The 13,970-nt window shown below is 40.7% G+C and overlaps 1 protein-coding gene across 2 annotated transcripts in view; it reads left to right on the top strand.

Moving 5' to 3' along the window:
- Positions 1-13,970, top strand: part of lyst (lysosomal trafficking regulator) — a 114,910-nt gene that overhangs the window by 24,473 nt on the left and 76,467 nt on the right. For both annotated transcript variants that reach the window (XM_079437646.1, XM_079437647.1), the window contains 4 exons: positions 354-540; positions 2,960-3,050; positions 3,600-5,694; positions 12,357-13,335. In XM_079437646.1, the coding sequence (XP_079293772.1) occupies positions 354-540; positions 2,960-3,050; positions 3,600-5,694; positions 12,357-13,335 (3,352 nt within the window). The remainder of the gene's footprint in view (positions 1-353; positions 541-2,959; positions 3,051-3,599; positions 5,695-12,356; positions 13,336-13,970) is intronic.

Here is a 13,970-nt window from a genome sequence, read left to right as displayed (position 1 = left end):
CATTATTGATATGACTGAACTGGTGGGGTCAAATGGACTGCCAGTCTTTGTGAGATATTGACAATATTGATCACTTTTTTTTTTTTTTTTTTTTTGGGATGAAACCTAGGAAGTCATAATTAATTACATTACACTAGATTATAACAATAGCAGATTTTCTTGTTTAAATCCATTTATATAGAAGAATTTATGGGACATGAAACCAACTGAGCAGTTTCACTTGTTTTTTTTTTTTTTCTTGTTAATTTATACAAAAAGAGAACTGCAATGTATGTGAAACTAAAGCAGAGCTGTAGCAGGTTCCAGCAGACGATTTACATGTATTCATGATCTGGTTTTCTCTCCTTCATCAGCTCGGACATGAGTGGGGCCAGTAACACCCTGGCACGGGAATTCCTGACCGATGTGCACCAATTGTGTAGCGCGGTGGCCCAGCGGGCCGAGGATGAGGAGGAGAGTCACATGGTGGCGCTGGGAGAATACCTGGTGCGGGGACGCGGGTTCTTGCTCCTCAGCACCCTGGACTCTGTCATCGACCAGGTCAGTCAGAGAAATGAACCTTAAAGCATCTAGATGATCAGCTTGATCAAAACTTCACTGAAAAACCTGTTGCACAGAATCTACTACACATCTTCTGTTGTCTGAGTGATAATTTAGACTTTTTTGCTAGTAAAAGGCTTTTTAGTATAATTGTACAAATGTTCACCTTCAGCTCGTGCTTCATGTGTCTTTTTGCTGTCAAATCTTTACTGATTTTTAAAAAGTAACCGGAAGAATAACTTTTATATTAGAAAAATTTGTATCAAATATGATCCATCAGGCCTTCGAGGATTGTTTATTTGTTCATCTCTCAATCATCATTTTATTGCATTGCATTGTTTTGATTACCAATCTAAGCTTTTAAAAATCATTTTATTGAAACATTTTATTGGAGATATAGTGACGACTGATATTTATATCATTTTATGTAAGTATCTTTCATACTGTTATAAAGAACTCATTGATTTACATTACAAGCTATCACTTTTTGGCCAAATGAACATTTGAACAAATTGAATATTTAGCTCAATTTGGGCCTCTGAATAAAAAAAACCTCTTTTATTCCTCCTCGATGAGCTCCATATTCTCACTATATCTTATTATATGAGCCTTAAACGCCTGTTATGCGTAAGATACTTAACAAAAAACACATGCAAACTTTTTTTAATGCAAGATTATTATTATTATTTTTGTCCAAAGGTTAAATAAACTGGTCCATTAAAAAAAAAAAAGATGAGAGATTTCACGTTAAAGCAGTACACATATTAGATTGTTTAAAATGCACACATGAATGATGTGTATGGAAAAACGTAATGGAAAAATACAATGCAGAATGTGTCCGTTTTTATTTTCTTGTCACGCTCATCTCTGGACAAATGACTGGATAATTCCTGGACAAGTCATGTAAATGTATTAGTCAAACTCAAAGGACGTGTTATTTAGGCAATGAATTCCTGTCCAAATGCTGGCGTTGTTCAGAAATAGCATGGTGATATGTCACAGTCACAACAGAGCTGAATAGCCTTCCTGAATGCTTCATGCATTCACATAAACACTGCATACAGTGGACCTTAAAAGTGCTTTCTTTATGCAGTAACTTAAGTCTACTTAAGCGTCCATGCATCAAAATCTCAAGAATTTCAGTGAGTTTTGATGAATTGCCCATATTTATATATTGTTTTCAGTTCTATATGAAAATTATGCTGTAATGTCTTTTCGATGGACCTCAGCCTGCTTACAAACTTAATGAATGGAACCTGGGAATGTACTCTTGCTGTTTCTTTCTTGGTCTTTCCTTGCAGACATGAGGAAGGAGAAAGAAAGTCTTCTTGTCCAATATTAATAAAAAAATATTAATAAAAATATTATCCAAAAAATATTAAAATAACACTGGTTTAGACGCAGTATGCAGTAATAACATTTCTTAAAACCAGTAGTATATTTATGGTGTCCAAATTGGTGTTTTTGAGGTGGAACTAATTTGTTTGGCAGATGAACTTCTGGAACTTCTCCTGTGAGTAAAGTTTGTTCAATGTAAACGGTTCCTTTGCTTTCATTTTGCACATTATGCAAAGATGTACTTCCTAGAAATGTGGTTATGACAGTTTAAATGACTGGGGCTATACTTTTGAAACTGTGCTTTTCAATATATATTAATATTGCCTGGCACCAAGCACATCCTTTGTTAGTGCATTACTATTTTGTATTATTTTATTATTTATGTATTTTTTAAACTGACAGGTAAGTCAAAATTATTTTCTGTGTTATTTATGAACCAAATTTTTTGCATGATGTTGAAGGAAATGACAAGTGGTTTATTTGATCTCATGTTTTTCTTCAGACCCCTTTCTGCCGCCTCTACTTCATTCTCTCTCTTTGAAGTGAGAGTTCTTATGAATCATGGCAGGAGTGGTTCTTTTCTCTGAACTCAGCACTGCTTGAATATCTCTCAACACAACATCATTCGCCTGTGTGTTTGCATAGTGGTGGGTCGATATGGGTCTCTTGCCACCTGTCTCTTGTCACACAGGACTGTGGCACGCAGCCCCCTGTATTTGCTTTTAATTCACATGTATCAGGGTGCTTTCGCTTCTTCTTGTGAGGAATGCTATCTTGCTCAGGCTGGAGCCAGTATTTAGAGGCTTGCTGTTGTACCTCATGTCCAGCAAAACCTGTATTTGTCTTAAGCAGTTGGAAGAAAACCATTGGATACAGTTTTTGTTGTCTGCAATTTTCCATCTTTTGCGTAGCTCTAGAAACTAGCTTGCCAAGAGAGGCAGGGCACTATGAAGCAGAAGTGAGAAAAGAAATCTGCTTCTAGGTGGTCATCAGTACAAGGAGACCGTTTTTGTTTGGATTTGGATAGATTGAGTGAAGGATTCGGTTCAAATCCTGAATTAACCTCTAGCCTTTTTCTTAGGAGTTGACCTGTCGGGAAGAGCTGCTTACACTCTTGTTGTCTCTGCTACCTCTGGTCTGGAAGATTCCTGTTCAGGAGGAAAAAGCCCCAGGTGAGTCACTTCATTTTATAAAGCCCTTTAATAATGCATGCTATTAACATTGTCTTAATTTTGAGAATGCACTAGAGGTATACTGTAACCCACCTTAAGCCTTGAATTAAATAATTATGTTCTAATATTAAATGACATCCTGGCATTGCATTCAGTTGGAAATATGATATACTTCTACACAATTAATTTTATAACGCATATGATGGCGGTGATCTTGCAAGGATGCCATGAATTTTTAAGTAGATGCCTGCATGAACAATAATTCATGCAATAATAATGGCTTGAATTATGAAACAGTACGGTTAAAGGATGATGGAAAAGATAAGACTTTTCATTGAGCTTGAGACCTAAGATATTTAGTGTAGGCATGCTAATCTTTTCTAGCAGATGCTTTCCACATTGTTGAGTTATTAGTTCCCGTAAATGTGTTGTAAACAGACCTCTCGAGGTCATCATGACTTGCTGTAATGAAACCAGATTAAACCAGTTGATGCTAGTCAGGACAATCCTTTAAACTTTTTCCTTTCCTACTCTGCTTTTTGACCTTAGATTTCACCCTGCCTTCACTACTAGAGTTATTTCTATGCCAAGAGGGAAGGACCATCCCTCAAAAGGCGGGGCAAGATAGATGTGATGTGCAGAACTCTGGGAAGCGTTTATCTGGCTCTTGGAAGTCACGTCGTTCAAGTAGGACAGCTCAGCGATACTCTGTGAGGGATGCACGCAAATCTCAGCTTTCCACATCAGATTCTGAAGCCAACTCGGATGATAAGACCACAAATACTGGGAGCAAACATCGCCGATTCCACAGTTCGGCCATTCGGGTTAGTTGCCAGCTCCATCAGTCCAACAATCCATCACAGCCAGCATTGCAACATCCTCCTCTCGATGCCATGGGCACCATTGAGCCATCCCAGCCTCACGTAAGACTGTTTGGATCTCACACTCTAGATCCCAACATGCTAACAGACCCCACCACTCTCTCCATCTTCAACCGCATGGAGAACTCGCCTTTTGACCTTTGCCATGTTCTACTTTCTCTTCTTGAAAAAGTCTGCAAATTTGACATGACCATCAACCATAGCCCAGGCTTGGCGGTCAGCGTTGTTCCCACGCTCACAGAGATACTCACAGAATTTGGTGACTGCTGTGGTCCCAGTGGTGGTGGTGCTGGAGGTGGGATCGATGAGCTAGCTGGAGGCTGGACTGAGGAGCCAATTGCACTTGTTCAAAGGATGCTTTTACGCACCATTCTGCACTTGATGTTTGTAGATGTGGGTCAAAATGAGACTCTGCCTGATAATCTGCGTCGAAGCTTGACTGACCTCCTCACAGCAACTTTAAAGATTCGTACCTGTTTAGAAAAGCAAGCTGACCCTTTTGCGCCAAGGCCAAAGAAGACTCTGCAGGAGATACAAGAAGATTTTTCCTTTTCAAGGTACCGTCACCGGGCCTTGCTACTGCCAGAACTCTTGGAGGGTGTCCTGCAGCTACTACTAGGTTGCTTACAGGCCTCTGCTCCCAACCCTTTCTTTTTCAGTCAGTCTCTTGAGTTAGTTCATGAATTTGTTCAGCACCGTGGCTTGGAGCTCTTTGAGGCAACAGCTCTGCGCCTTGAGGCCTTAGCAGAAGCTCGAGATTCAGAAGTCTGCAATGAGGCATCAGAGCATCTGCGTTGTCTGATAGCTGATGTACTTAAGATAATCAGTGCTGTCAAGAGGGCCAAGTCAGAGCAGCTACACCAGTCTGTTTGCGCACGTCGTCGACATCGTCGCTGCGAATACTCCCACTTTTTGCACCATCACCGTGACCTCTCAGGACTGCCGGTATCCGCTTTCAAGCAAGCAGCCCGACGTAATCCGTTTGAGGAGATCTCACAGGGTCATGACGGAGAAGTGCGGTACCCAGAACGCTGTTGTTGTCTTGCAGCTTTTGCCCACCAATGCTTACGTCTTTTCCAGCGCCTATCACCCTCAGGTCCTGCTGTGCTGCAGGTACTGGCAGGAGTGCAAGCTGTTGGCATCTGTTGCTGCATGGACCCAAGGTCTGTAATTGGACCAATGCTTCAGGCATTTCAGGCTCCAGGACTTCGGAGCTATCAGTCCCATGTGTTGAGCGTCCTTAGTAGACTAGTCTTAGAACAGCTTGGAGGTGGTCAACCTTCCGAAAAGGCCAAGCTTGCCTCCTGCAACATTTGCACTTTGGATAGTAGCCAGTTACCTGGCCTTGAAGAGACTCTGCAGGGCTATGGACCTAAGAAAGAATCGAACTTATCCACGTCCCCATCTCCCTCTTATCGTTCCCAAGGTATCCTGCCCAGTGGAGGAGCTGAAGACATGCTATGGAAGTGGGATGCTTTAGAGGCCTATCAAGAAATTGTGTTTGGGGAAGACTGGCATTTGAGTCAACAAATTGCCAGTCATGTATGCCAGTTGACTTTACGAGGCAATGCAGTAGTGCAATGGCAACTCTACACTCTTATTTTTAATTCAGTGTTTCAGCGGGGTGTGGAACTAACCCATCATGCCCAGCAACTTGGTGTGACAACTACGTGTAGCCAAGTCTGCAGTTACCATGCCCATTGCCTCCCTGTTGAGGTACTACTGGTTTATCTTCAAACTCTGCCTTCTCTACTGAAGTCAAGGTATGACCATGTTTTATTAATCTTCCTTTTTCCTCCAATTCACTGTTATTTACATTCTTTAAGGGGGCTTTCACACTGGACATGTTTACTGCAGTCCGAATCTGAGTGAGATTGTTCCTGGCACCTCCTGCAGGGATCGTCTGGTTTCATATGGCGCTTTTCCACTGCATGGTGTGCATGTTTAGAAAGCCATGTAAAACTAATGCAAGTTTAACTTTTAAAAAACATGTCTCGAGACTTTATGGCGGTTTTCCTGCATCCCACTGCATCTCATGTTTTTAAATGAAAAAAGTAGGCTACTCTTTGTGATTGGTTTTCGGTCCTTAGTCTTAAACTATACATACTTACACGATGTTTATTGTTTAAGCAACGTAATTAATTATATATGGTTTGTAAACAATATTTTTTATATTTAAATACTTTTTCAAAGATAGTCGTGTTATTTTTATTGCTCTGAAGAAACGTGCATTAGTCATATTTTGCTCGATGCACCCTCTTGTGGCCTCAGGAGAGAAGCCAAAAGCTTTTTTTTCCCCTAACTGAAATTATGCCTTTTAAATTCAAATTTTGATAATATTTTTGTACAAAATTCGAATTTAGTTTTTCAGCCAATTAGACAGCCCTACTGTTGAGGAAGTACAGACATTCCTCTCGTTGATAGCCGAGGAGCGGATCCGTCGAGAGCTTGATGGGGTGATGTGAATAATAGGGTTGTTCCAATTCCGATACTAGTATCAGAAATTCCACCGATACAACAAAAACTTCTGGCATCGGTATCAGCGAGAACTTGAACCCTTGTACCGGTCCAATACCATTTTCTTAAACGAGACCAATAGTTATGCCCGCTAGCTTTGCTTAACGCTGCCTACTGGAAATCAATTCTTCTTCGCTGCTCAGAATCCAAACACAGGACGTTGTGCTGTGTTGCCACTAGGGCTGTGTATTGGCAAGAATCTGGCGATATGATACGAATCACGATACGATATGTTGCGATACATTGCGATACTTTTTATATATTTTTATATATGAGGATATATAAGGATAGGATATATTTTTAGGAAAGCTGTCATTAGCACACCACCATATGCAAACCTTAGCAGTAAATAAACAATTATTTAAACACAACACAGTGGGATCTGCACTTGCAATAATCAGTCCCTGTAACATTCAACGTTATTGAACCACTTTTTTTGCAGTACGAGTCAAGGGGAAAAAATTTAAGTGCTTGCAGGATTCTTTAGCTAAATGTATAATATGTATAAAATGTATTTTATAAAAAGGACCATATATATTTTTAGACCCTGCTTTAAAGGTTCACAATTCAGAAGAGTTTACAGTTCTAACATACAATGTCATAACATTTTGATCTGAACAAAAAATTGTCTGCTTAATATCAATGAAATATAAAGTGCTTGCAGGATTCCTAAAGAAAACAAACCAATTGTTAAACAATAAAATAAATACAGATGTTGAACATTCTCAAAACCTTTCAACTTGGATTTCACAGGTTTTTCAGTTTGTATTTGTTTCGCATGGAATCCCAGAGACCGCGACGTGAGCACTGCCCCAACTGCACAAAATGTCCCCAACAGGAGAGAAAACTGCAGCTCAATATTTAAGTTCAGAGGAGATGACTGCTATCTAGCGGTCGGGATATGAACTCAAAATGAAACCACTGCCATGAATCTTGTATGTTTTTTTTTTAAATATTGATATTTCGTTTTTGAGAATCGATACAGTATCGCCATACAAAATATTGCGATACTCGCGTGTATCGGTATTTTCTTACACCCCTAGTTGCCACAAGCAACCACTATTTATGCTAGAGCAGCAAAGAAGAAATACAAACGTGCTAGCACATTGTCAGTAAATCACTCGCATATGTGACAAAATCTTCACCCTTGGCGACTAAATGATGTCTAATATTAGCCACTGGCTAATAAATGCTTAGATTTGACTCGCCAGTGTGTGAGTTGGAAGCTATGTATAAGTTTAGCACAGATATATTTTCACTCGCCGAACACACTGAGCGCTTCAGAATTTCACTCTCCGTCAAGCGATCTGTGCTATTTTTCAGATCATCTGAATGTATGCGCAGCGCTCCTGCATTTGATGTACCGTAAGATCTAGTGTGAAGCGCACGACTCGCCGTCGCTTTGCTTTTTTCTCACACGCAATGCGAGAGACCGAGAGCAAGAGAGTCTTAAATGTAGCGCGTCAGTTCTGCATGGTATGTAAACGATATTCTTTGTTGTATTTTCCTGTCAAAATAACGTAGTTCCTTTTGGAATTCTTCAGCTTTTAAGAACTGCCGGGTTCTCCGGTAGTAGGCGGAGCTAATGCTCAAACAATAATCTCATTGGCTGGCGCTCACCTATTATCGTCCCTGTTTTGATTTCAGCAAATCAGTTGGAGCCAGTGCAGACAACATGATTAATATTCATGAATCCAGCAGCTCGTTAATCCATAGTGTTTTATATTGTTCTTAGTAGAATTCATAGTATGATTATTATCTTATCAGTATTATTGATAGTTTCCCCCCCCCCATTTTTACAGAAACACTGAATGACCAAAAAAGCACCACCACCAGTCCTAAGTTCAGTTAAAATGACTAATATGCATTCACACATGGTTACCAAGTTTTAATTCTAATTGATAAAGTTCTATTAGTAAATAATACTTGATTATCATAATATATTTTGTAATGCTTGACTGACTGATGTTAAGAGTATACTGTTAGATATTTAAAAAGATGTGCCATTTTCCAAACATACATTATATTTTTTTTTGTCTGTCTGACTCTCTCTCTCTCTCTGTGTGTGTGTGTGTGTATGTATGTGTATATATATATATATATATATATATATATATATATATATATATATATATATATATATATATATATATATATATATATATATATATATATATATATATATATGGTCAAGTCAGTATTATTTGTATAGCGCTTTTAACAATGCAAATTGTGTCAAAGCAGCTTTACGTCGGCTTGATATAAAGCTGGGTGGCTTTATATCAGCTTTACAGTATTTAGACGGGGAGAGTTTGTCGAAATTGTGTCATTCTCCTCTGGTCAGACAAAATCAGTAGTTTAAATCTAGGCTAAAGCAGAGTCAGATTGTGCAAAGGACTCATCTGGTTCCTGTGGTCTTGTCCCGATGGCCGTCTTGGAGACGGGGTCTTCACTGGGGATCAGTCTCTGGGGCTCATCTAGGTGTTCTGGCTGTAGAGGTCATCTCTAGGTGCTTATCCACCATCTGATCTGGATACAGTCTGGATCTGGGTGGCTACGGTGACCTCGGAATAAGAAAGAAACAGACTAATATTAGCGTAGATGCCATTCTTCTAACGATGTAACCAGTACATCGGGTGTTTTGGGAAGTGTTCCCGGTTCCGGTTGACCTAATTAATGCAGCCTAACAATCCTTTAACGGATTTGAATTCTAGAAATGCGATAGTGTATTATGTGTAAACCAGGTTAAAGAGATGGGTCTTTAATCTAGATTTAAATTGACAGAGTGTGTCTGTTTCCCGAACAGTGTTAGGTAGATTGTTACAGAGTTTTGGCGCTAAATATGCCACGGTGTTGGACTCTTTTCCTTAATCTTCCTTAAGCGTAAAGGAGCAACTGTATCTAAAATGCTAGAAAAGTGAGAGTCAATATTTTTTACATCATTAAGTTGTTCTGTGCTATTGAATATGCTGAGGAATTGAGATACGTCAGGAAGATTATTTATAAAGTAGTCTTTCGTGGTAGAACTGATGGTTCTACCATATTTGTAACAAGGAGTTGGCTTTACAGCTTTAGCTATATGGAATATACACAAAACTAGATAATGATCTGAGATATCATCGCTCTGCTGCAATATTTCAACGCCACTGACATCAATTCCATATGACAGTATTAAATCTAGAGTATGATTTCGACAAGTAGGTCCTGAAACGTGTTGTTTAACACCAATGGAGTTTAGAATGTCTATACATGCTGATCCCAATGAATCTCTTTCATTATCAACATGGATATTAAAATCACCAGCAATTAGGACTTTATCTACAGCCAGCACTACCTCAGATAGAAAATCAGCAAATTCTTTAGTAAAGTCTGTATGGTGGCATGTATAAAATAGCCAGTACAAACATCACAGGGGATTTATCATTAACACTTGTTTCTTTGGATAACGTGAAGCACCACGTGAATATGAAGCACCATTACTTCGAACGAATTAATAATAATAATAATAATCTGTTACATTTATATAGCGCTTTTCTGGGTACTCAAAGCGATTTACATAGAAGGGGGGGAATCTCCTCCACCACCACCAATGTGCAGCATCCACCTGGATGATGCGACGGCAGACATATTGCACCAGAACGCCCACCACACACCAGCTTACTGGTGGAGAGGAGACAGAGTGATGAAGCCAATTAGTGTAGGGGGATGATTAAGAGGCCATGATGGTCAGAGGCCAGGGACTTGGGCAGGATGCCGGGGTTACACCCCTACTCTTTTTCGAAGGACATCCTGGGATTTTTAACGACCACAGAGAGTCAGGACCTCGGTTTAACGTCTCATCCGAAGGACGGATTATTATGGAATTATACTTGAAACCCGACCTCTGAGAAATACTGAAAATATTATTGGCTATTAACTGTAGCAACGCCTCCCCCTTTACCTTTTGGATGCGGTTCATGTTTGTAACTGTAATCTTGGGGGGTAGACTCGTTTAAAGTAATGTAGTCATCTGGTTTTAGCCAGGTTTCTGTCAAACAAAGCACATCTAGTTTATAGTCAGTGATCATATCATTTACAAAAAGTGCTTTTGTAGAAAGGGATCTAATATTCAATAAGCCAAGCTTTATCATTTGTTTATCTGTATTATATCTGTTTTTTTATTTGTTGAACATCAATTAAATTGTTACTCTTACTTTTGGTTTGGATGTTTTCTGTATTTTCTAGTTTGGGGAACAGACACAGTCTCTATAGTGTGATATCTAGGTGAAAGAGTCTCTATGTGCTGAGAATTAACTGACTTCTGTGACGTGAGGCGGCTAGCAGACGGTCGGTTTAGCCAATCTGTCTGCTTCCTGACCTGGGCCCCAGTTAGTCAAGTACGGACTCTAAGACTATGTGCCATATTTCTAGAGAGAAGAGCGGCACCACCCCAGGAGGGATGAAGATCATCTCTTTTTAACAGGTCAGGTCTACCCCCAAAATTCTTCCAATTGTCTATGAAAACCTATGTTATTCTGCGGGCACCACTTAGACATCCAGCCATTGAGTGACGACAGTCTGCTATGTATCTCATCACCCCGGTAAGCAGGGAGGGACCAGAGCATATTACAGTGTCTGACATCGTACTTGCAAGTTCACACACCTCTTTATCATTATTTTTAGTGATCTCCGACTGGCTAAGTTGAACACCATTAGCGCCGACGTGAATAACAATCTTACTGAATTTACGTTTAGCATTAGCCAGCACTTTTTTTGATGTCAGGCGCTCTGGCTCCCGGTAAACATTGGACTATGATGACTGGCGTCTCTATTTTCACGTTACGTACAATAGAATCGCCAATAACTAGAGCACTTTCATCAGCTTTCTCAGTGGGTGTGTCACTGAGTGGGGAGAACCTGTTTGATGTTTTGATCGGAATGGAAGAGTGGTGTTTTGACCCGTGACTAGGCCGCCTCACAGTCACCCAGTTACCTGCTGCACGGGCTCTACCGGAACAGAACAATGTACAGGACTCCCTGAGCTGGTCGCATCCAAAGCAGTATCTACAACCCTCACATTCTTACTGTCCTCAAGAATGTGATGGCTGTAGATACTGCTTTGGATGCAACTAGCTCAGGGAAGCACACCATAAAATAATTGTATCAATTCATTCAGGACTAGTAGTACATACAGCTGTATAACCAGATACACACCCAGGTATCGGATCAGTACTCTGTATCGGCCGATACCCTGAGCTTAGGCATCGTAATCTGTATCGGGAAGGAAAAAAGGGTATCTGAACATCTCTAGTGAATAATCCCGCCCACTCAAAAAGCAGTATTAAACTGGAGTGGAAATGCAAGCCGAGCCGTACCACCCAGTGTAAAAACGCCAAGACTGACTTGATTCTGTAGAACCCTGGTGGATTTGAGTTCTTATGCCATCACAAATATGTACTCCGCATGAAACACAACTTGGGTCAATATATTTTTTTATTTGTTAGGTGCTAAATATGTATAGCAGAATGAACAACGCTTGTGTATACTGTATGTGCTTCGCATGCGGACGCCATTCTGCTACTTTCAAACAGTCTCTTTTGAGGAGACAGCTGATTGTGAGCAATTCATTTTCTGCTTAGATTGCACTCACTCAGCAATATTACACTGCATGCTCACTCTCACTTGTATCCAAGGTAAATCGTCACTTGTGTCATTAATTTCCATTGCAACTGAACACCTCCTACAGGTAGTTTCTGGATCAATACTGCAGTGCACTCCCAGGTCTGCATGAAAGCTTTCACATTAACAATTTTTCATGTAAACCATGCTCTGTTTTGAACTAAAGTGCTAGTGTGAAAGCCCCATAAAATAGCCTTTAAAATAATCCAAGATTCCAATTTATAACTTCTGATTTTGTCTTCCAATTCAGCCGGGTGGTACGGGACCTGTTCCTGAGTTGCAATGGACTGAACCAAATCACAGAGTTGATCTACTTGGACTGCACTCGTCCGTGGGCACTGAAAGCGTTCGAGACAATTATCTTGAATGCGTGGCACCATCACACGGAATCTGCTGTGCATGAGCTAGAAAGAGCAGAAGCTCAGGAGAGGGAAGCTGTTCTCGGGCTTGTAGAGGAACTGAATTCACGTGGGGCTGGTGATGGACCTCAGAGCCTCACTAAATTTTATGAAGGCCTGAAAGAGGCATGCCCTCACCCAAAGGGCAAAAGTGCATTTTCTGCAGTATCACGTAACCGAGGTGAAGCGCATTTGAATACGATCCACCTTTTTCTGTGTGTAGCCTTCTTATGTGTAAGCAAGGAGGCAGACTCTGACAGAGACTCTGCAAATGATTCTGAAGACACCTCAGGCTATGATAGTACAGCTAGTGAACCATTGGGTGGACGACTACCCTGTCTTTCCCCAGACAGTGTGGCTCTTCCCTCCAAAGAACAGATAAGGAGAGCTGCCGATGTTTGGTCAGTATGCCGCTGGGTGTATATGGCCAGTCCAGTATTCCAGAGGCAGTTTTTTAGACTGGGAGGTCTAGACGTCTGTTCACGTCTAATGACAATGGTGATCCAGAAACTCACGTCTAAAAACAAAGACTGTAAATTTAAGAAAAAGAGAGAGAGTAAGGGCAAAAGCAGTCCATCTCACGTTGACTCTCCCACTCAAGCACTTGCAGGACAGTTTGATAATATAGTGATAGCCGCTGGTACAGAGGAATCCCACCAGCACGACACTTTCAGCCCCTCTCAGGTCGAGAGCAAGTCAATTGACCCAACACACAGGCTTGAAGAGGAATGGCCTCTCCAGAGCATCCGACTGCTGGAGGCACTTTTGGCAATCTGCCTCCACAGTGCCAATTCAGCCCTACAGAGACTTGAACCAGACCTATCTTTTCAGGTACAGTGGACACACATACTAGCTCTATTTCAAACCCTAGTGAGCTGCCTTTAAGGGGATGGAATGAGTCCCATGTGAACAGGTCACTACTCAAATTAAATGCACAGGAAGCAATTGATTTCAGTACTACTACGCTAACAACATGGAACCGTAAAGTATGTGACCATACGTCTGCTTTGTTCTGGAGATATCCAGGCTAGGATTTCTAAATTGCCTAAAACGTCCGTGTTTTGGCTTTGTATTCCTATTGACATGCTCTCTACAGTCCTCATACATATGTGCTTGTATTAGCATTGCTTTGACCATTCCCTGTAGATCCCACTTTCTCGCATATCATGACTGGTTAATTATGTACAATGCCTGTATGCTATTGGTCAAACTATTTTTCAGTCACTACCTTCAGCAAGTATGAAAACAATAGTAAAACGAAGCCGAAACCCAGTCATTTTTGGCAATTTAGAAATCCCACCCAGGACATGTCTGGGGAAAAAGAGGATGTATGGTCACCCTACCTAAAGCCAAATGTTTTCTTCAGATTTGTAAAGAATGCTTTGTGTATTCATACAGCCGAATGCATAGCCTTTCAATGTATTACTATACTATAAAGCAGGGGTGCCCAATCCTGCTCCTGGCGA

This window comes from Barbus barbus (assembly GCF_936440315.1).
Source record: "Barbus barbus genome assembly, chromosome: 16".
Taxonomy (NCBI): Eukaryota; Metazoa; Chordata; class Actinopteri; order Cypriniformes; family Cyprinidae; genus Barbus; species Barbus barbus.
The sequence above is the reverse complement of the archived record's forward strand: the minus strand, read 5'-3'. Positions and strand labels throughout refer to the sequence as shown.